Raw genomic sequence first — 22,746 nt, forward strand, 5'->3', positions numbered from 1 at the left:
TGGGAGGAGCTTCTGGAGGATGGGCGGGGTGCTGGAGAATGGAAGGGGCTTCTGGAGGATGGGCGGGGTGCTGGAGGATGGGCGGGGTGCTGGAGGGGCGTTGGAGGATGGGAGGAGCACTGAAGGATCAGAGGAATGCTGTGAAATGCTGTCCCCTGGACATGATGTGACCATTACATCCATGAGCTCACAGCTGCTGTGGTTCCCTGCACAAGGTCAAGTCAGTCCAAATTCCAGCATAGGTGGGGAAGGAATTTATGAGATCCCCATGCCATGCTGAGGAGCTAGTTGCAGCTGATGAGCACCGGAGCACGGAGAGCCATTCTTCGAGCATTTAATCACTGGCTGTCATTGCTCAGATGGCTGGCCCCACACCCATATGCATATGGACACTAATCAAACTCAGAAGGTGACCATAAAAGAGAGGCCATTACATTGGGAGGGGACTTTTGGCTGCCAAGGGGGGATGGAGGAGGGAGGGAGAGATGGATATGATTTAAACACACACACACACACACACACACACACACACGTACACGCACATGCACACTCGCCAAGGAAATCCTCACAGTAAATAAAAATGTATTTTTAAAAAGCTATCAAAGGGTAAATATTTAACCTGATTCAAACACTGCACACTGCTGAACATGAAATAGAACTCCATTTAAAAAAAATAAATAAGTGTCTTCACAGCCTTAGCCACAGAGGACATTACCAAACATATGAACTTAGGCCCTTCAGACAGTGAAGACAGACGAACATACCAAAGAGAATCTGTTATTTTAAACTGGGTTTCTTTTAGTGCTAACAGAGTTGCCCTACCTGCTTGCCCCAGTGCTTTGATTAGCCCGGAGGCCATCTTTGATTAATTTTTAGGAAGTCTGTATATTAGAGAGATCAGTCTCTATTTTCCAGAAGTTAAAAAATGTATTTCTGCAAATGTTTTTCAGTCTGGTTATAGAGGGCCTGTTCTTTTATGGTTTAGGTCATGTAAGAAATTCTTTTAATGTATGTAAATCTACTTTCCCCTCCATTTCTGAATTATTTAGTCAGGTACTAAGTCTGCCTCAATTCCAAAGAAATGGGGGAGAGGGGAGTTCTTTGACATTTTCTTCTGCTAAGTATTTCTTATTCTATCATTATATATTTATTTTCCACTTAACATTTCAACCCAAATGGGATTCATCCAGATGTGTGGTGTGAGGGGCGGCTCTTCCCTATTTCAATGGGTTAGGACCATTCATTTGTGTGTGTGTGTGTGTGTGTGTGTGTGTGTGTGTGTGTGTGTGTGTGGTGTGTGTGTGTGCGAGAGAGAGAGAGAGAGAGAGAGAGAGAGAGAGAGAGGCATTGATTGATTGAGAGCGAGGGGAGAGGCCTTCTGACCTTTATAAAGAGTATTCCAAAACAGCTAATTCACTAATTGGTACCCCAGCTTCACGCTGTTTAAACTACTGAGACCCGGAGTATTTTACAGCTTTGAAAGTTTGTTACATTTCCCTTCAGTTCATGTCTCATTTTGTTCTGGAAAGCACAATTTGAAAAGTTCTCTTGAATCTAAGTCTACAAACCTTTGGGGAAAAGTCGTTCAGATTTTAAGTACTGAGTAAGTCTGCATACATTCGAAAGCTTAATAAATATTAACTCAGTTTAATAAATCAAGATATTAAGTCTTCCTTGAGGCTCCACGAGAGACCTGGTGGGGGTGGGGCATCCTCTCAAAGACAGAGGGAGGATGAATGGGATGAGAAACTGTGGGAGGGCAGACTGGGGGGGGGGGGGTGATGACTGGACTGTAAAATTATGAAAGTAATAAAAAAAAGATGTTAGTTCTTCCATGATGTAAACAAGAAAAAAAACTTACCCAGAAACTGAAGTGGGCTTGATTGTGGCTGGAAATGGTGTAATGTTGTAGGTATACTTCTCCCTCAACTCCGCCAACTGCGGGAAAGGGAATGGGGCCATCGAATACACTGTCTAGAAAACAAAAGCAAAATCACCACGTCTCAAATGGTGGCCTCACAACCTTCATCCATCCCAAATCGAAGGCAGTAAAGCTCCAGAAGATTGAAGCCAGAGAGACAGGGATTGATGGCTCCTTACGGGGCCACTGGGAGAGGCAACATCTACCTCAGAGACAGAAGAAAGTGTGAGGCAGGAAGGGGGATGTAGCTCGCCTAGTATATCCTGAGTTCAGTCCCCAGCACCACATAAACATGGTGTGGTGGAACATGATCCCAGCACCCAGGAGGGAGACAAAGAAGGTCAGAAGTTCAAGACCATCCTTGGCTAAGTAGTGCATTTGTGGCCAGCCTAAGCTGCATGAGATCCTATCTAAATAAACTAAAACCCAGGAATATTGCAGAGTGGTTACCATCGCCAAGTCTGGATGCAAAGTATTCTAAAATATGAAACATGCGGAGTACCAATGTCATGTCTAAAAAAGAAACAAAGAAATTCCACACCTGACCTATGCAATGAGTTACAGACAAAACATGGATATACTCAGAATATGGTATAGTACTACCTTCAGATACAAGTGGGAACGTCGTATGACTTACAAACTCTGTGTTTAGCACTCAGGAGGCAGAGGTGGGTGGATCTCTATGTTCCAGACCAGCCTAATCTACACAGCTAGTTACGGTTACAGGATAGCCAAGGCTAGACAGGAAATCCTTATCTCCAAACCAGGGGAGTGTAGGTTGATGTCTATATGCAGACGAGGGCTGGCACAAATTAAGCCGAGGCCTGTGATTGGACATTGAGAAAGTGGGGCGGGCACAGAGGTTTTGGTAAGGGGAGAGAGAGGAGAAAGGAGGGAGAGAACCAAGTTGGAGGCAGAGAAGGATGGCCCAGATCCGTGTGGCCTTAAATAACCACAGGTAGTTATGAATATTTCTTAAGGGATGGATTTTTATAGGTCAATTTACCTTATCTAGGTAGGCAGATTATATCATTATCAATTGGTTGTGAGTTTATTGTGTAGATTGAGAATTTAACATATAAATCTGATTGCTAAATTACAAGCATCTGGAGTCCTGATTTTACTGGGTTGCAGGGAATGTGAGCAGAGTTCAAGGCAAAGAGTCAACAAGGAGCAACAGGGGCAGAGAGACTGCTAGGGGCAGAGAATAGCTAGACATAGTAGTGTGGTGTGATGCCCTAAAACTGGCCGCCACTGAGATGAATGTACCCCGCTAATGCTATATGGCTCCATGATGCCTGCAAGTGAGGGTCAGAGGATATTTTTAATATTAACCGAAACAGGGGATGGGGAGTGAGAAAGGGAGAGAATTTTGGGCTTACACCAGAGCTCGAAAACTCTGCTTCAGCATGAAGAAAAGGATCTGGTTGGTTCTCTTACTAGTAAAACTTAATTGCCACATACTCAGCCATTCAACCATCCTGTTTCCCTCACCAGCAAGTGCACATCAATAATGCTATCATTTCGTGACAGAAGCCAATCAAATATCCTGATGAAGGGGCCAAAAAAAAAAAGACTCAGAAGTTAAGAGCACTTGCTGTTCCTAGAAGGACTGAGGCTCAGTTCCCAGCACCCACATGGCAGCTCACAACAGCCTGTAACTCCAGTTCCAGGGACTCCAACACCACCTTTTGGCCTCTGTGGACCTCAGGCATGTGCATACAGTGAACATATGTTCAAATAGGCCAAACACTCATGCTTATAAAATAAACATAAATCTTTCTAGACTAGATATGTTGATGACCCTCTTCTAGGAAAACATTCTTCAGTGGTTTCCCCATTTCAGCCCAGACCTCTGGAGCTGAGGTGCTGTGTGAGTAGGAAGGGAAGGACCCTGAACGGAGTGTGATGGGCTCAGCTGGCACCCTTTGTAGTTTGGTGATGCTTCTGTTTCAGTTCACTGCAGTTTTGATGCATCTGTCCCTCTGTCCCTTAACTTCATGACATCTATCACTATGTTTTATATGCCAGTTCTAGAGCTCAAGCAAGTAACTGTTGGCTACAGTCCCTCCTCTACAATGCGTTATGCTTGTGCAAATTTTCACAGCCTACAGGGAGCACCAACATCGTTTGTAAGGGAGCACCTCACATACACTTCATCCATGATAAGCCACAGGCTGAGAGATGCAGTATAAATCTAGCAACACTTCACAGCTCTCCCCACACCCGAAGAAGCAGCAGAAGGCTTCTTGTGGTTCTCATTAGCGTAGCGTGTGAGATGATCAGTCCCCAGCCATTCTGGGCTTTCGTGCTTAGTCTGGAAAATGTGGGGTGTGAAACCCAGGGTGGCAGTTCCCTCCAGCAGGAGGTGGGTAGTTAAAAACACACAGGGAGGTGTGCACAGTGCGTGCACGTGAGTGTTGTTGCTTGGATTCTTAACCTGGGCGGTGTTGGTGTAGACTTTGTGATACCGTGGTTAACACACTATGTGCCTGAAGTGCTACGTGTAATTATACTAACAGTGGCTTCTCACGTTTGACCTCACAAAGGTAGCCAATGGGTTCATTCCCGGTGTAGAATTCTCTTTGCTCCACATGATCTTTCAAAGGTGTAGAGACGTGTTCTCGGCACCCCCAGTGGACCCAAGGAAGTAACTCCTCTTAGATGTCAGTCAGGGAGAATGGAGTCAAGTGTACCTGACACCACACACACCAAATGTTAGCTGAGGACTAAGCCAAGAATCACCTGACACCACCATTCATGTACAGCTTTGACTTAACAATGGAAGAACTTGATTCAAATAGTTAAGAAATTCACATCATTTACATTTTGTTTTAAAAGATCTCTCTCACACACACACACACACACACACACACACACACACACACACACACACACACACACCTGCAGCAGGCAGAAGAGCTGGCCCCCAGGGTCACAAGAGTGGGAGAGCTTGCCCTGCCCCTCACTCACTGCAGCACTTGGGAGAGCAGACCCTGGGTTTTGCCTCAGCCACACAGTAGAGCTGACCCTGGTGGTGGGGACAAGGGTGAGCCAGCCCTGAGAAAGCAGGCCCTGCAATGCAGTGGATGAGGGAGAGATGCCCTCCCCATCCCACCCCCCACCTCCAACCCCACTGCTAGAGAGCTGGCCCATGGGTCATGGGGTCATATGCATGGGAGAGCTAGCTCTGGCTGGCCCAGTCCCTCATCTGAGCACAGATGAGCTGGCCCCAAAGCCGTAAGAGCAGAAGAGCTGGCTCTGCCCCTTATTGGCTGTAGCATTGGCTGAGCTCCCCCTGGTGGTGTGGGTGTGGGAGAGCTGGTGGGCCCACCCCAACATCTATCCCATCAACAGACCGCTGGAGCTGGTGAAGGGGCTGGCCCTACACATCCAAGACTACATGCTCTCCACAGCACTGAGCAGCAGCAGGCTATCCAAGAGGAGGCCCTGTGAGGGTCCAGTATTGATGGGGCAGAGGCCAATTTACAAGCAAAGAAGTGTGGACCAAACGGTATACTGGGGGACACCCTTTGACTATGGCTTTCACAGTACGGTTTTATTTTTCTTTCTAAGGGAAGGTTGCAAGGATAGATCGGGTACGGGGGCGAGGGGAGATGAGTGGGATTGGGTTGCATGCTGTGAAATTCGCAAAGAACCAATAAAAAGTGTTTTTAAAAAATATCTCCCTCCCCTAAAAATGTGATTACTGGCATTAACAATTTCAAGATTGCTTTTAAAATTATTCTAGATGTCTCGATAAAGACTAAAGCCTGGGGTGCGGCTGAGGAGTTACCCATGTTTTACTTTAGCCAGTTTCATCACCGGGACTTGCGGTGTCCCCTGACCCAGCTTTGGATGAGCAGAGGCTACCTCATGCCCCCAACCTGACCCCATCCTGCCTGGGGCAGATGGCTGTGCTCTACTCAGAGCCACTCAGGTGACAGGAAGTGCCTGACCAAAAAGAACAGGGACTCGGCTGGGCACGCGGCTCCCTGGCTCTCTCCTCCTGCTGTTTATTTGTGGTTAGTACCTCAAAGCAGCCGTCTGCACCCTGAAGCAAGTGCCCCCACAATCCTCCCTCACGTGGACATGCTCGTGTGAAGGTCCCACATGTCTGAAGGCACATTTGTCCCATGAGCTTGAGCACATTGGCATTTCACCCAGAGAGCTGGATACGTGGAGCGCTCAGGCATCCAAGTTATAGATTACCACGACCCCAAGTGGGCCTTTCACTAAACCTCTGAGAGTCTGCATGCAGTACAGTAATAAAATCTTAGCGTAAGAAAGGAATGGAAACATAATTTAGCTCAATGCCCCTCCTCGTCCCACAGGAGCCCCCCTGGAGAGTCACCAACAGATGGCCTCAAAGGCAGTGCCTAAACATTATGACATGGGGAAACTCGACTGCGTGGGGCAGATGGCTTCAGCTTCTGACAGAACTAATCAATCAAACAGTGTCCTTCCATTGAACAAGCATCTACATCCTTGGCATTTCCAACCCACTGAGGGGATGGGGGCAGGGGTGGGGGGGTGCGGAGGGACAGTGTGGTAGTGCAGTCTGTGGGCAGAGAGCCCTCTCCATGGCAGGTGCTGCTGCCTCCAGATGAACCCATCATTCCCCAACAAGGTGAGGTTTTCAAAACACCTACGACCCTCCCTCCATGGTCCTTAAGGAATTTACCGCCGAGATTGTCTGGAATCTACCGTGATCCAGATACCTTACTTCGCTGGCACACTCCAATCGCCCGTCTAATACTATCAATTAACGAAAACCAGAAGGGTTGGAAAGATGACTCTGCTAAGCTTGAGGACCTGAGTTCAATCCCCAGGACCCACTTGGCAGGAGAGAACTGACAAGTTTCCACTGACCTCTACACATGCATTGTGGCACATGTATACCAGCTAATACATAGACATGTACACACAGACATAGACACATACACACATGGGGGGGTGGAGACAGACAGACAGACACAAATAAATACATAATACAATGTTTAAAATGTATACTAGTAGCCACTGCAGAATTAGTGGAAAGTAATATGGTGGGGAGGGGGGTTCCAGTCCTAGTTTGTGTAGATTTAGAAAGCACTAGAGAAATTCCAAGTGGGAGAATCCTTGCATCCTCCTTAGCTCAAAAAATAAAGACCTTCTATCCAGCCAGCTCATGGATTTCACACGGAGTCATTTCACAACTGTTGCCGAAGCCAGATCACAGCCACTAAGTGCTTTTAGAGTGAATAAAGAACAGAAAGTGGCTTGGAATGGTATTTGCCACTTCTCTCTCTAACATCCCCTCATGCCAAGGAAAATCCATAAGTCTCTTTACTCTCTGAACCACCAGTGTACATTTAAATAGACACTTATATTTAGGCCCTGCCGAAAAGCAATTATGTTTCCTTTTCCATTACTGACATGTTTTATAGGAAACATGGACACATAATGCATAAAATTCAGCCTAGCGCGTCTTCCCTCACAGGACAGGAGGAACAATGCCCATGTGGTCTTGCAGACCATCCAGGGCCTATGGTTCTCCCTCTAAGTTCTCAGAAGGCAGGATTAAAAAAGCCATCTCTTTTCCGATGCCTAATTAGAAACTCACGCTCCTGCAGATCTTCCTTCCTTCTGGCCACATTTAAACTCTCTGTGAACTGATTCGTGGCTAATCGTCTAAGGATTTCACGGTTAGAAAGACATCTTTAGAGTAAAGTGCAGGGTGGTCAGGAAAAGCATAAACTGGGCCAGGAGTCAGGGACATGGGGCTCAGTCCTGGGTCAGCAACGAAACAAGCAAGCAGCTGGCAAACTGCTCACAATCCAACCCTGTTTCCTCTCTAGGACGTCAGAGATTATGTTAGCTGTGATCTTAGGTTTCTTTCAAGCCAGTGTTTTTCTAAGTGGTCTAAGACCCACCTGCATCAGAAGTACCTACTGACCAACACTGGCACTGACTATATTCCTGAGATGTTTCTGCTTTGAAAGCAACTGTCTTCCGACCCAAGATTCACACACTTAGAAGGTTCACACACTTCACAAAATTGCAAACAAGACCAGAGAGTCTACAATTAATATGAAAGCAATTGCTGAACATCTTCAATACCAAAGACACACCACCAGAGGAGGCTCTGTCACTGAGGGCTGAGGTAACAAAGAGGTGGAGGACACAGGTAGACCAGTAGAATTGTCCTGACAGTGCATCAGCAGAAGCACAGCCTACAGAGGCTTGGGCAAGAACAGAGCTATGGCATGAGTGAGAGATCCAGCTGGGGAGCAGTGCAGAGGGCCACAGTTAAGGGATGGGGAAGCCCACAGCACACCTCCAAGCCTGCTGTCTGGAAACAAGCCCACCTTCCTCCTTCATAAATGCTGCTTTCTCGTAAACCAGGAACTCAGGGTTGCTCTCGTTTCCCCATTTTTCTCCCTCACCCCTACACCGTGTCCATGACCTTGTCTAGTAGGTTTCACTTTGTGTGTGACATCTCTGTCCCATTCCTGCCCTCACCCTCCATGGCCTCCCCACAGGTCTTCCTGGTGTCAGGTTGAATTTTCCAAATCTATGTTTCACAGCTTTTTCCAAATGGTTGGCAGAAAACACAGCTCCCACCCTTGAAAGTCTTTCTGATTGGCAGCTCCTCTTTCTTCCTTAGCAGAGGGCAAAAAGACGCTACCTACACCAGCAGGAAGCACAATCCCTGACCGTAATCAGGCTCTGTGCAGTGGCTGGAGTCTTCCACGTCCCAGTCCCTGAAGATCCACCCTGATGGTGCCCCTTACCTGCCGACTGTCAGCTCTACCTTCTGCTCCTGCTGCCCCCTCAGCCGCTGCTAAGATACAAAGTGATAACATTTGGTTTTCAAGTTGACAAGAGGGTAGACTAGTTCGTCTTCGATGTCAATTTGGCAAGATGTAGACTCACTTAGGAGACACATCTCTGGACATGTCCATGAGGATGTTTCCAGAGAGTATTTAACTGAGGAAGGAAGTCCATCCTGAAGATAAACATCACCTTTCGGGGGCTAGAATCCTAAACTAAACAAAAACACTAAGGCCAGACACCCTTGTTTCTGTTCGGTTGTCTTCCCAGATGTAAGGAACTCCAGCTGTGTCTTGCTGCCACCGTGAAGTCTGCTGTACCTGCCTGGCCACAATGTGCCTTCTAAACTATGGCCCAAAGGAAGCTTTCACTTAGGTTGCATTTTGTCGTATCTGTCACAGCAGTGAGGAAAACAACTGTAACAGAGACCGCTGTCCATCACCTCTGCACCGATGCCCTCAACACACACTGCCCTCTGCCTCCCTGTTGCTGTGTTTCCCCATTTCAGGGGAAAGGAATGGTCTCAAGGTCACAGTCCTTCATTGAGGACAGTCAGGGCAGCAACTCAAACAGAAACCCAGAAGCAAGAACCAAGGACAGAGCATGGAGGAGCCCTGTTCACTGATTTGCTAACTGACACTTTTATACAACCCAGAGTCACCCACTCAAGGGTGGCTCCACCCACAGTGGGCTGGGCCCTCACACATCAACCCTTAATAAAGAAAATGCCCCCACAGGACTTGCTCTGATGGAGCAAGGCCAATCTAATGGAGGTGTTTTCTCAAGCGCAGTTCCTTATCCCAGATGGCCCTAGCTTAGGTTGAATTGGAAACACACACACACACACACACACACACACACACACACACACACACACATATTTTTCTGTAACATGCATGTGCAGCCCCCAACACTCAGACACAGAGCTAGACAACTCCTATTCATCATTAAAGGCACCAGACATCGATTCATTCCCTCATGAAAACATCGTGTGACGCCATCTGCCTTCTCCCTAACTGCCTTTTCCCCCTGGGAATTCTCTTCTCAGTCCTTCAAACATGTCTCAGAGCACAGCCCCAACTTTCTCTTCCCACATTGTCTCCAAGATTTAAGCACAGCACCTAACTTTTAGGGATAGTCAAAAAATACTGAGTTGTCTATACAGAGGCTAGAACCTGAGACCAGAGCATTTGGCTTATATCGGGTAGTGACAGCCCAGCATAGTTTCACACACCTGCCATTCCAGCACTCAAGACTATAGAAGGAGGACTACCAGGACTTCATGGCCAGCCTGAGCTACAGCCCTGTCTCAACAACAACAAAAGTAACAAAGACACTGTGGTACAACAGCACTATCCTCCCATCTAAACTGCCACTGTCTTCTGGAGTTTGGCTGGTCCTACTCAGATCATGGCCTGAATATCCACCACCCTCTCCAACCAGGTGTGTGCTGACCTAATTACATGTGGCCTCAAAGTCTTTGTATACAGGTGAGGAATAAGTAGAGGAGGGAGCTCTGTCTACAAAGCCATGCTGGATGTAGACCTTCCAGAGTGGAGGCTTTAAGGTCATCTATGCTCTACCCATAACCCCTCAACCATGCTCTGTAATTTGCCTAATAAACTCACTGGTTCTACTGAGGTGAACCTTGGCAGACTCAAACTTTGCTCTGTCATTGGAACACTGTGAGGAGAGAAGTGGATATTACCTATACCCCTCTCTCCCCAGGAGAAAATTCTCACACAAAAGGTTCCAATCCATAGGACAACATAACAACCACTAAAGCAAGAAGAGGATGAGAACTCTGGCAGCAAAATGCTGAGAGACTATGAGAGGGCCATCATCTATGATGAGTATTGTTTAACTCAGTAAATGCTGACTGAAAAGCACAGAAAACAAACCATGGACTCAATAAATTTTTGCTTCATAAATTAATAAACTCTCCTGTAGCAGGTACGTCAGTGTCTTGGTCAGGGTTTCTATTCCTGCACAAAACATCATGATCAAGAAGCAAGTTGGGGAGGAAAGAGTTTATTATTCAGCTTACACTTCCAACGCTGCTGTTCATCACCAAAGGAAGTCAGGACTGGAACTCAAGCAGGTCAGGAGGCAGGAGCTGATGCAGAGGCCATGGAGGGATGCTGCTTACTGGCTTGCTTCCCCTGGCTTGCTCAGCTTGCTCTCTTATAGAACCCAAGATTACCAGCCCAGGGATGGGCTGGATCCTCCCCTCTTACTCACTAGTTGAGAAAATGCCTTACAGCTGGGTCTCACGGTGGCATTTCCTCAAGAGAGGCTCCTTTCTCTATGATAACTCCAGCTTGTATCAAGTTGGCACACAAAACCAGCCTATACAGTCAGGGTAACCTCTAGGTAAATGCCAGGGACTGTGCAGCTGCAAAAGCATTCCCTGCAGGAGGACCTAATTGAGGACTGCCTGAGAGATCAAAGATTGCTGACACAGACAATGCCAGCCAATCGGGAACTGCTGTTAGAAGAGAGGCTTTCTTGGAACCAATGAGGCACAGGTGGAGGGTATTAAAGAGCCTGCAGCAGTGTTCAGATGAGCTTGCTTCATTGCTTCTCACCTGCTCCCGGAGTCTGCATCTTGACTCTGCACCACCTCACCTCCGACCCCCAAAGGGCAAGTAGGGTGGGTGAGCTGCAGTCCAGGGCAGAGGCAACGCTCTCTGAGAAACTCTCATCAAGAACGAAATGCTAAGCACAGGCCCTGTCCTCAAGGAGCTCGCAACATTATGAGGAAATAAAATGCAGTCTTGGCCACAACAGAATGAGGTCAAGGCTCTCGTGCGAGGCGTGAAGGAAAACATGAAGAGAATGGTGTCCTCTGGGATGATGAGGGGAACCTCATGAAGCACAGAGAGTTCCTGGAGGAAGATGTGTGAGGGCAGGAGAAGCAGGACTGGACAGGAGGACAGGAGGACAGGAGGACAGGGGGCTGCTTCCAGGTGACGGTTCAAGTGTGGAAAACAATTTGACCCAACGTGACAAGGATGGGGTACAAAAGGAACGGACAGGCACTCTACCTGAGGTGAGGAGAGTCAGAGCAGGGGCTGAGGCTCTGGTGGTGAGCTCTGCGGGCTGTAAGGAGCCCTTGGAGTTCCACAGGTGAGAAAGAAGGCCTTGTCTCTCTCCAAGTCCTACTTTGAGCACAGGATTCTAGCAGTTTGTAGGAATTAAAGGATTTCACGCATGAAAAGTAAGACATGGAACCGTGCTGCAAAGAACAATCTCAACAGAAAAAGAAAAAAGAAAACATCTAAGACGGGACAGCGATGACCAAGATGTATAAGAAGAGCTAGAATCAGAAACCAGCTGTCAAACCAAACATTTCCTCTTTGGAGACAGGAAGGAAGGAGGGGTGAGATTTGACAGAGCACTGACATTCAAATACAAATGCCCAGGGAAGTTATAGCAGACTATCTGTATTCCCAGCAAATCTGACAAGTTCAGCCAGGAGCAGGCCTTCCTGAGAAGGAGCTGGGGTACCAGGAGTGAGGAGTGAGTAGAGGGTGATATTCATTTCTACAGTGGTGCCTCAGTCTTATAGTCCGTTGACTGAATCCCAGTCCCCAAAATGGCCATAGGCAATGTACTGGCTGGTTCTGTGTGTCAACATGACACAAGCTGGAGTTATCACAGAGAAAGGAACCTCCCTGGAGGAAATGCCTCCATGAGACCCAGCTGTAAGGCATTTTCCTCAATTAGTGACCAAGGGGGAAGGGCCCAGCCCATTGTGGGTGGTGCCATCCCTGGGCTGGCATCCTGGGTTCTATAAGAGAGCAAACTGAGCAAGCCAGGGGAAGCAAGCCAGTAAGTAACATCCCTCCATGGCCTCTGCATCAGCTCCTGCTTCCTGCCCTGTGTGGGTTCCTGTCCTGACTTCCTTTGGTGATGAACAGCAGTGTGGAAGTGTAAGTTGAATAAACCCTTTCCTCCCCAACTTGCTTCTCAGTCATGGTGTTTGTGCAGGAATAGAAACCCTGACTAAGACAGGAGAGAAACCCAACATACAAGTGAAACCAAGAGAAAGAAGAGAGAAATAGCCGGGAAGAAAAGACAAGTCCCAAGAACGGCTTTGGGTACGATCCATAATTGATTGGGAACAAAGGGGGAGACAGAAACATTAGAAGGGACCCAAAGGACTGGAGGGGGCTGAGGATAAAATGGTGTCCCAGAACCTATTGACAAAACATGCCAGAAAGATAACCAAACCCCTCGCGCCTCTCACGCTGGCACTTGTAATACATGATACCTACCGTCAGCCAAACATAAGCCTAGATGCAGGTTAATCTCCACCCCAAACCTAGTCACTCCTTTCCCCTCATAAATACTTCATCCATACGTCACCATGCACAAGTCTCAGAAGTAGGGCTAGCAACACAGCTCAGCAGGCAAAGGGCTTGCCACACGAGTCTGACAAACTTGCACCTCTCAGTGAAAGGAGAGAAACAAGTCTTGAGGGCTGTCCCCTGACCTCCACAAGAATGGCGTGGTACGCACAGGTCCATGTCCACACACACCAAACAACAAATACAGACGTCTTTAAATCTCAGAGTCGGATTCGCAATAAACACTGATGATTTTTTCCCCCAGCTTTTTTTTAACCGTATACCTAAGCATATTTTAGGCAACAAATAGTCATTTGTGTCTTCCTTTCTCTTGCGACAAAGGTTCTTATCGAATTATAAACTCTTGGCTGGTGGAAAAGCTAAGTCGGAGGACTGGCTGATACGTTTCCCCCAAGGCCAGTCCTCAGAACAACACCAACTGTCTTTCCTTGGTCCTGGGCCTCCCATCCCAAGCTGCCCGGGCTGTCACTCACCTGCATGAGCTCATGGCTCTGCAAGAGATCGTGCTCCAGCATCTCCTGGGTAAGGCGCCCCATGGTACCGTAGAACTCGTCTGCTGTTTCACAACATTCTATCTGCCTAGGTGAGAGGAAAAAAAGAGCAGAAAAAGACCTCAGTCAGAGCACGCATGCTGCATGATGGGTCCAGGGACTGCCTCTTACCATCAGTAAAGCGCTGGCCACTCTCACAGTGCAGTCTGCTGTGAAGCAAAGACCAAAATCACCAAGGGCAAGGTGGTCCTACTAACGACTAGGAAGGCTGACTCGGGGGATCATTAGAGCGCAAGAGTTCAAGGTCAACCATGGAAACACAGCAAGAGCTAATTAAAAAAAAAAACGTGAAGATAAAACTAACAGCAGACAGGATTTTTGAGATAGTCATTATAGAATGAGTTCACATCTCCTCTGCATAGCTTCTGGAGCCTCGTAGCCCCAAAGGGTGTCTTTATTTTTCCTGTGAGGAGAGTGGTGTGTTCATCAGAACACACACCAGTGACCAGAAATCAGAACCACAAAATTGGGAACTGAAAGCAGCTACCCCCCCACAGAAATAATTAGTCGGACTTAATCTTCGTGGATACCATGAATAGACTGAATCCAAACCACAGTCAAGCTAAGTAGACTGTGGGAACGTTACATCCTGTCTACAGACTGTCTCCACAGGCTTCGCTGATTTCTCGGGAAGGCAGCTGTCATCTGGGAACCTGTGGCACTGCTGAGACTTTAAACTGCCTTCTAAAGAGGAGCAAGAGGAACGGCATAAAATGGTAAGCTCTGGGTGTTTCCGGCTGATCTGTCACAGAGGTTTTTGCACGGTTAGACGATCCTGTTTGCCTACCGACCATAAAGCTTGTTCTGATCTGCACTAATGTCGGGCAATTTCCACATGGTCATTCAAAACACAGGTGTAATGGGGAGATCCCAGGCTCAAATCTCTCCCCACTTAGATCTTCCCCAACCCCCTCCCCCACCCCACTGTGTAAGCAAGAAAGGGAAACACAGTGTGGAAGTCTTATTATAAAATAATAATGCCCATCAACCATGTAGTGGCTCACTACCATCTGTAATGGGATCTGGCGCCCTCTTCTGGCCTGTAGGCATAAATGCAGACAGTGTATAATAAATGGGAGGGTTTTTTGTTTTGGTTTTGGTTTTTGGGGTTTTTTTGTTTTTGTTTTTGTTTAATGTTCTAGAAGAAGCATTGCAAAGCCTGATGTAGAAGACAGCAGACCTGTCCGGGGAACTTCTTGCTATTGCCTGAGACCAACTGATGTTCATGGAAGGGAAGTCATTGCACAGCCAGAGGGAGCTGTTGAGAGTCAAGACCAAGAGCTAGGAGAGCAGATCCCAAAGGCCCTATCTGCCTTTGGAGCCTCTCCAGGGCACAAGTGACCCAAGGGTTTTTTAAACAGCCATGTCCTTGGCAAGGTTGGTTTAGAGATGGCTTGGCATGTTTGGGCACAGTTAGGAAGACTGAGGAGGACATAGGCTGAGTGTGAGGGAGTGTGCCATTACGGAAGTCTTGAGAGAAAGACAGACAAAAGCATGCTGTTGCAGCGAGCCGGTCAAGAATCCCAAATGGTTCTGCTGAGTAAAAGGGAGGAAGGCAACTAGAGAGGACCCACAGACAATACAAGGCACAAGCATTATTCACATATCCACAGACCCGAGGCTACCCATGCACAGTGGATGTTTTTCCAGCATTATCTGGGGAAGCTTTATACCACCAGGGTCCAGAGCTCCAGGCACAAGTCCCAGCTCTGCTTCTCATTAGCTGCGTGACTGTGAACGAGTTAATTAACCTTCTCAGATAATTTTCTCACTCGGAAAGACAGGGAGGGACAATCTCCTCTGCTCCGAGGGGTTATTGAGAGAACCAAATGAGATAATATACTCAAACTGCCTCATGTAATGACAGGCGCTGTCGGCACTAGATGGATGTTGGTAGCCTTTCCTTGCTCCTCACGAGCCTCGAGCTGAAGAGCTGTGTAATTATCCTCAGCACAGCCCCTGAAACATTTACAATTCATAAAATGCAACCATTCCTGAGCAGGAGACTTGCATAATGAAAAGCACAAATTCTAGAGCCAGGATGCCTTGGTTCAGCACAGTGTTTCTCACTGAACTCATGGCTGTAAAGAAAGGTGGTAGCTCTGTGGTTAGAGTGATCTCTGGATTCAGTCCCCAGGACCCATCTCTAGGAGCTCACAGCTGCCACGATTCCAGCTCTAAGAGACTCTAGCACCCTCTTCTGACATCCCTGAACCTCGGCACACACACACAAGACACACACACTCACAAGCATATACACACACAAGCATACTCATACACACGCATGCATACATGCATGCACACTCATACACATACACACTCATGCACACATACACTCATACACATTCATACTCATATAAATACACATCCATGCACACACACATGCATGCACTCATACACATGCACACTCATACACACACTCACTCATATACACACAGACACTCATACACATACTCATATACATACACACACACTCAGACACAGACACTCATACACACATACACATGTACACATGTATGCATACACACTCATACGTAGAAACATAGATGTGCAGATATAATAAATTTTAAAATGAAGATGGTAAAAGAACAACACATGTAGGATGATGGAAAGCATTAATGAGCTAACACAAACAGAGAACACATGCACGGTACACATGCACAGCACACATGAGCAGCACACATGCACAGCACACAAGCAGAGCACACATGAGCAGCACACATGCACAGCACACATGCACAGCACTCATGCACAGCACACATGCACAGCACTCATGCACAGCACACAAGCAGAGCACACAAGCAGAGCACTCATGCACAGCACTCATGCACAGCACTCATGCACAGCACTCATGCAGAGCACTCACGCATAGCACACAAGCAGAGCACACAAGCAGAGCACTCATGCACAGCACTCATGCACAGCACACATGCACAGCACACATGCAGAGCACTCATGCACGGCACACATGCATGGCACACATGCATGGTATACATGCAGAGCACTTGGAGCACACATGCACAGCACACATGAGCAGCACACATGCAAAGCACTCATGCACAGCACACATGCATGGTACACATGCACAGCACACATGCACAGCACACATGCATGGTACACATGCAGAGCACTTGGAGCATACATGCACAGCACACATGCACAGCACTCAGAGCACACATGCTGCCCACTTGGAGCACTCCCTGAGTGCTGCCTCTTACTAAAGCAATGATTTCACCAGTGCCAATCCTGCTGCCACACTAGGAATAACTTCTGATGTGACAGAAAGTGAGCAGAGGGGAGCAGTAGGACCCCCCCTCTGTTCCTGCCTCATCACTGAGGACTAGCAGGAGTGACCAGCACTGACCCATCCTAGGGTACAGCACCTACTCTACTGCTATAGACAATTATGCAGTCATGGGCTAGCACCCTCAGAAGGCCTACACTGTGGAGAGTGCAGAAAGAAGGGCATCCTGGGAGGAAGTGGAAAGGCAAGCAAACAGCACCGAGAGCCTCACAGACACAGACTTACTGGCTCATCTGTCTGGAAATCATCATACAGTAAAAGACGACAGCTGTGTAATATTTACAAATACATACATTAATGAGTTTTTAAACCTACGAACTGATGGCTGCCAGATCTTTCCCTTTAAAAAACTACATTCCACAAACAAGTTATAAATAAAAAGGCTAGCAAAAAAAAAAAAAAAAAAAAAAAAAAAAAAAAAAAAAAAACCTTAGAACAGAGCAGGCAAGATGGCTCCGTGGAAAAGGAGCTTGCTGCCAAGCCTGGCAACTTAAACTCCATCCTCGGAAGCCAGATGGTAGCCAAAGAGAACCAGGCCTGTGCGTTGTCTTCTACCCGACATACACATGTTATGGTGCCCATGCATATGAAGACAGACAAATAAATGAGTGTAATTTTAAAAACATCTAAAACACTGCCATTGACTTACTAGTTTCTGACATGTTGTCATCGTTACCTACTCCAGTCATTCACTGCAAATTTCTCTGCTTCTTGAGTTGACTTTAAGTGAGCAGAAACATGTCATTTTTCTCACTACTACTACTAGGGACAGGAAGTGAAATTTGGTTGGTTTTATGTTCTGGTAGAACCAGATTTTAATATGTTGAAAATTTCTCATGATGGAGAGGAAGCATCTTGTATTGTATTACTGACTGTACAGGCACAGGCACACCTTCTCCTACCGACTGTACAGGCACAGGTACACCTTCTCCTACCGACTGTACAGGCACAGGTACACCTTCTCCTACCGACTGTACAGGCACAGGCACACCTTCTCCTACCGACTGTACAGGCACAGGTACACCTTCTCCTACCGACTGTACAGGCACAGGTACACCTTCTCCTACAGACTGTACAGGCACAGGTACACCTTCTCCTACCCACTGTACAGGCACAGGTACACCTTTTCCTACTGACTGTACAGGCACAGGTATACCATTTCCTACTGACTGTACAGGCACAGGTACACCTTCTCCTACAGACTGTACAGGCACAGGTACACCTTCTCCTACAGACTGTACAGGCACAGGTACACCTTCTCCTACAGACTGTACAGGTACACCTTCTCCTACCCACTGTACAGGCATAGATACGCTTTGTTCAGGGAAATTCATTTAGTTTTATCACCGCTCTAAAATCAGAACAAAATAATTATGATTAATAATAAGAGCTGGATGTGGCAATGCACATCTATAATCCCAGTTTGGGGGAGGTAGAGGCTGGGGATCAGGCGGTAAAGGTCATTCTCCATTACATAGTAAGTCAAAGCCAACCTACACCGGATAAAACTCAACCTCAAAGAAAGAAGAAAGAAAATGAAATAATCCCAATTGCGATATGCACCAACAAGCCTGCCTATTTCTTTCCAGATACAGCAGTTTCTTCTCTAGCTAATTCCTCTTTCCTCCTCCACAGGAGTGTCCTGAAAGCCTCTGCTGAGGAAGGGGCCAGATACAGAGATGAGGAACCTGGAAGAAGTTTGCAGGTCGGTGTAGCAGCACTTTCCCCTAATTAACTGATTGGATAATAAAGTCAGCAAAAAGCCAATCACTGGGTGACAAGGAGGTGGGGCTTCAGGGTCAGAGAGAGGAAGAGAGGATGCAGGAGGGAGCAAACCCTTTTGTTCTTTTGCCCTAGGAGGTGAAGCGAAAGCAAGCAAGGTGTAGACTGGGGCCTGTTAGGTCTGGTGGCAGATCCACCACCAGCAGATTTCTAACTAGAATAGTTAATGGTTTAGATCGATAGATTCCGCTCCCAGCGGTTGTGTCACCTGTCGATTCTAAACTAAGATTGTCTGGTGTTTTTGCATTCGCAGCGACTCATTTGGGCCAGAGGGAAAAAACACAGCCCGAGTGGAATTTGGCCAGGCTTTGGAACAGGAAGATTGGGCAAGGAGAGAGGTCCAGGGGAGAGGTAACCGCAACAGAGCGCGGGCTGGCAAAAGCTCACCCGCAGCTAGCGTTTGCCAGCATCTGGCTGCGGAGACCAAGAGAGATATCTCGGAGCTCTGGTGAGGCAGACCAGGCATTTGTGGGAGAGGCGTTGGGTCAGCAGAAACACTCGGGCCAGGAGAAACCCGGAGGGCTATGTACTGGGCTGGGAGCAGACCCACATCGCTGGTGCCTAGCTGGCAAGAAGCCAGGAGCCTGCTGAGGTTCGTGGGAGGCCACAGTTCACCCCAGCTCACAGCCTGCTTTCTCACACTGTGTCCTGAGGAGCCCAAAGGCGGCTAACAGCGGAGGACAAAAGAGATAATCACTCACTCTCCCAGTTTTGCCCAGATAGCCAGCGACACCCTCAGGATGATCTCTGAACCTTCAAAGAATACTGAGTCCCAGATCTTCAGAACCGTGTGGTTAGGGAGGCACGTGGCAAAGAGCGTAAGGAACCACTGCATCGTGAAGACATTGGTGAGCGGGGGCTCATATCCGCCTGAAACACAGAAAGGACACAGAAGGCCTTGAGAGAGCAGATGTGTAAGGTGCATGGCCCGTGGCGCCCTTTCTTTCTCCCATGCCAACCCAAAGAGTGCTGCTTCCTGGCTGCCTCCTTTGTATCCCTTAACGGGTTTCTTCCTTTTCCTCTCCCTTGTTTCTAAAGGAAACGTTTTCAGTAGAAAGCTGCAGAACATGAGAGTCCTAAATTCTTTGCCACACTTCAGAAGTTTTTACCCGAACCAGATCTGGCCGTACTTACTAAAGGCTGCTTAAAATGAAGGAGAAAGCTTTCCTCAAAACAAAACAAACAAACAAAAAAAAAAAGTGAGAAGAAGCCATCGCATCTGCTCAAACACAAACTCTGGGGCTGGTGCTCGCCTGGTACCTATGAGACCTTAGGTTCAAGGCCCAGAAGAGCCAAAACCACCGGCGGACTTTCAAAATCTTACAGTTCCCACTTCAAATGCAGTTAGCTATGAGGACTAAAACGTCTTACCATATATTACTTATCCCTTAAGTTGTATAATTCCGAGATCACAATAGAGTGAAACAGAAAATAAGCCGGAAAAGATTCCAGAATACTTAGGTCTTAAACAACTTTAAATTGAAAAATTGAACTAAGTGATACACGATTTTTAAAGACAGATCCATCCCATTTTGGAATTTCTGAATCCACTAAAAACTCAGCACTCTTTTCCACCCCACGTGACTAGAAGTGTCTATTAGATTTTTACCCTCGTCTCTCCAATGACTGTCAACAGTACAACTACCTCAGGGCAAGCAAAAAAATAATAGGTTCCCTGAACTCATTTTCTTCTCTCCTGTGAACAATGCATGCTCTAAGACTAGAGAGCCCAAGGTTATTCCTCAAGGTCAAGAGCAAAGGGACTTGACAGAAAGCCTGCATGTCAATAACCGGTGTCTGCCACTACCATGAAGACACAGAGTTACACAGCAGCCGGATCATACAAGATCATTAGACACTCAGCTATCTCTAAAACCTCAGGTGTATTTTAATAATAACTAGGTCTTTAGAACCCTTAAATATAGCCCTGCATATTGGTACAAACTTGTAGTTTCAGCATCAAGAGACTGAGACAGGAGGATTTCCGCTAAGCCTGAGGCCAGCATGGCATACACAGTAGGACCTTGTCTCGGAAACAGCATCCTTTAAGGTGCCCCCGTTGTTACTTCATTCCACCTCGATTCTTCCTCTTGCTGTTGCCAGGGACCTAGGACCCTGATACTTGCTGGATAAGAGTCATCACTGGCCTGCAACCCAGCCCTGCGTTCCCAGCTTTAAATGTACAGGTCAGGCCAGACTACGTGTGTGGTCTACCACAGCAACCGGGGATCACAGACAGAAGCTCAGCAAACGTCCGACGAGTCTCTGGTGTTCAGAGAGAACACCATTGCAGAAAAGCAGCCACAGTAGACTCAGGAGGATGTCCACTACCTGTCAGTGACACCTCCCGCTCCCCTAGATCTTCTTTTCCATAACCCTATTGCTTCTACCGAGGTCACAGTCTGTGCCAAAGTGCTCCCCTAGCGCAGGTTTTAGAAAGTCCTATTGGTCCTGTGCCGGTTTGGTTTAACTGAATGGACCGTATTCACCAGTGTGTAGAGCTGAACATATGCTGACCCAGAACCAACGTAGACTCAGGCTCTTTTTTTTTTTTTGGTTCTTTTTTTCGGAGCTGGGGACCGAACCCAGGGCCTTGCGCTTCCTAGGTAAGCGCTCTACCACTGAGCTAAATCCCCAGCGTAGACTTAGGCTCTTAACCGGCTACCCATCCACGTCCTGCCGACAGTTCCAGCATGAGACTCTACATATTCTCGGTATTGTGTTTGTTCTCTGGAAATGAAGGTGTGATTATACCACGCCCTTTAAACAGAAACACCTGGCAACCTGTTTCCCTCCAGAACTCCTAAACTCATAACACAGAGCAGAACCCAGCCAAATGCTTTCGGAAACACAGTAGCCAAGCATCTTCCTTACCTCCGCTCTCTTTGTTTGAAGTTCTCTGAAGAGTGTCGAGGTGCTGAGACAGCTCAGGGAGCTTCAGTCGCAGGAGGTCTCTGAAGACAGCCATATCCACAGACAGTGCCCGGAGATTATTGACAAAGTAGCTTTCAGGGAGCACCTTATCAATCAGGTAAATCATAATCTTAAAAAAAAAATAAATGAATAAATGACAAGCCTGCTTCATACCCGCCAGGATCCCAATATGCCCAAAATAAAAAGGCACAGCAAAAAGACACAGAAGCAGCTGACCAAAGTTCCTCCTGATGCGTCAGAAACCAATTCAGGACTCACCTACCCTCCCACCACCACCCCGCAAGGAGAGGGCGGCATAATTATCTAAGTAACCCAAAGTCAGCTGTGCTGTGAGGGTTCTAGAATGGCTGCCAGACCTGAGTTCACCCCATATGTAACTGCAATTATGCAACCCTCAGCTTCACGGAGAGATGAGAACAGGTTCCCTGCATTCAGCAGGGTCCTCTGTCCTTGCTCCTGATGTCACCGGTTTTACAGCCTGGATATGAATGTCCTGAGAGCTGGCCCATCATAAAACACCCACGCTGAGGCAGGCCCTGGTACTCACAGCCACCTGGGCTATCAGGGTGGCCGACCCAGGCTTCGGAGAACAGAACTAGGTTTTGTTTGCACACTTGCTGCCTTTTTTAATTGTCACTTCTCTCAGAGCCACATCACTCCAGTTCCTCAAATTATCACTTTCTTCTGACTGCTTTCTTCTGCTTGCACGTTGCCTTTCTAAAATGTCAAAAGCCGCTCAAGTGACCCAACAAAGCCCGGGTCAGTTCTGTGCGTAGCCTTTTGCAGGCAGCCTGAATGCTCTGTGATGCCCCGCCCCCCACCCCCTGAAAAGCAAAGACCAAAACCACAGCTAGCTGTTCGCTAGTGGGAAAGTCCCTGCCTCAAAGGATCAAAAGCCCCCTGGCAGCCTTCCATACAGGAAGGTCAGGCCCAAGGAGCCATGACTTTGTTACATCAGAACAAGATTCACTGAGTAAACATATCCTGTGAGAGGCAGCTCAGCCACAGGGAAAAAGGGAGTCCACCCGGTCCCTGGAGGGAGATGGGGATGCAGAAAGCTCTGGT

General features: G+C 47.5%; 1 protein-coding gene across 2 annotated transcripts in view; it reads right to left on the bottom strand.

Annotated features, from left to right (window-relative positions):
- Tbc1d30 (TBC1 domain family, member 30) overlaps positions 1 to 22,746 on the bottom strand; it is an 89,374-nt gene that overhangs the window by 13,211 nt on the left and 53,417 nt on the right. For both annotated transcript variants that reach the window (XM_039080139.2, NM_001427595.1), the window contains 4 exons: positions 21,622 to 21,790; positions 19,449 to 19,617; positions 13,584 to 13,689; positions 1,862 to 1,974 (listed from right to left, as the gene is read on the bottom strand). In XM_039080139.2, coding sequence (XP_038936067.1) covers positions 1,862 to 1,974; positions 13,584 to 13,689; positions 19,449 to 19,617; positions 21,622 to 21,790 — 557 coding nt within the window. The remainder of the gene's footprint in view (positions 1 to 1,861; positions 1,975 to 13,583; positions 13,690 to 19,448; positions 19,618 to 21,621; positions 21,791 to 22,746) is intronic.

This window comes from Rattus norvegicus, chromosome 7, assembly GCF_036323735.1.
Source record: "Rattus norvegicus strain BN/NHsdMcwi chromosome 7, GRCr8, whole genome shotgun sequence".
Classification (NCBI taxonomy): Eukaryota; Metazoa; Chordata; class Mammalia; order Rodentia; family Muridae; genus Rattus; species Rattus norvegicus.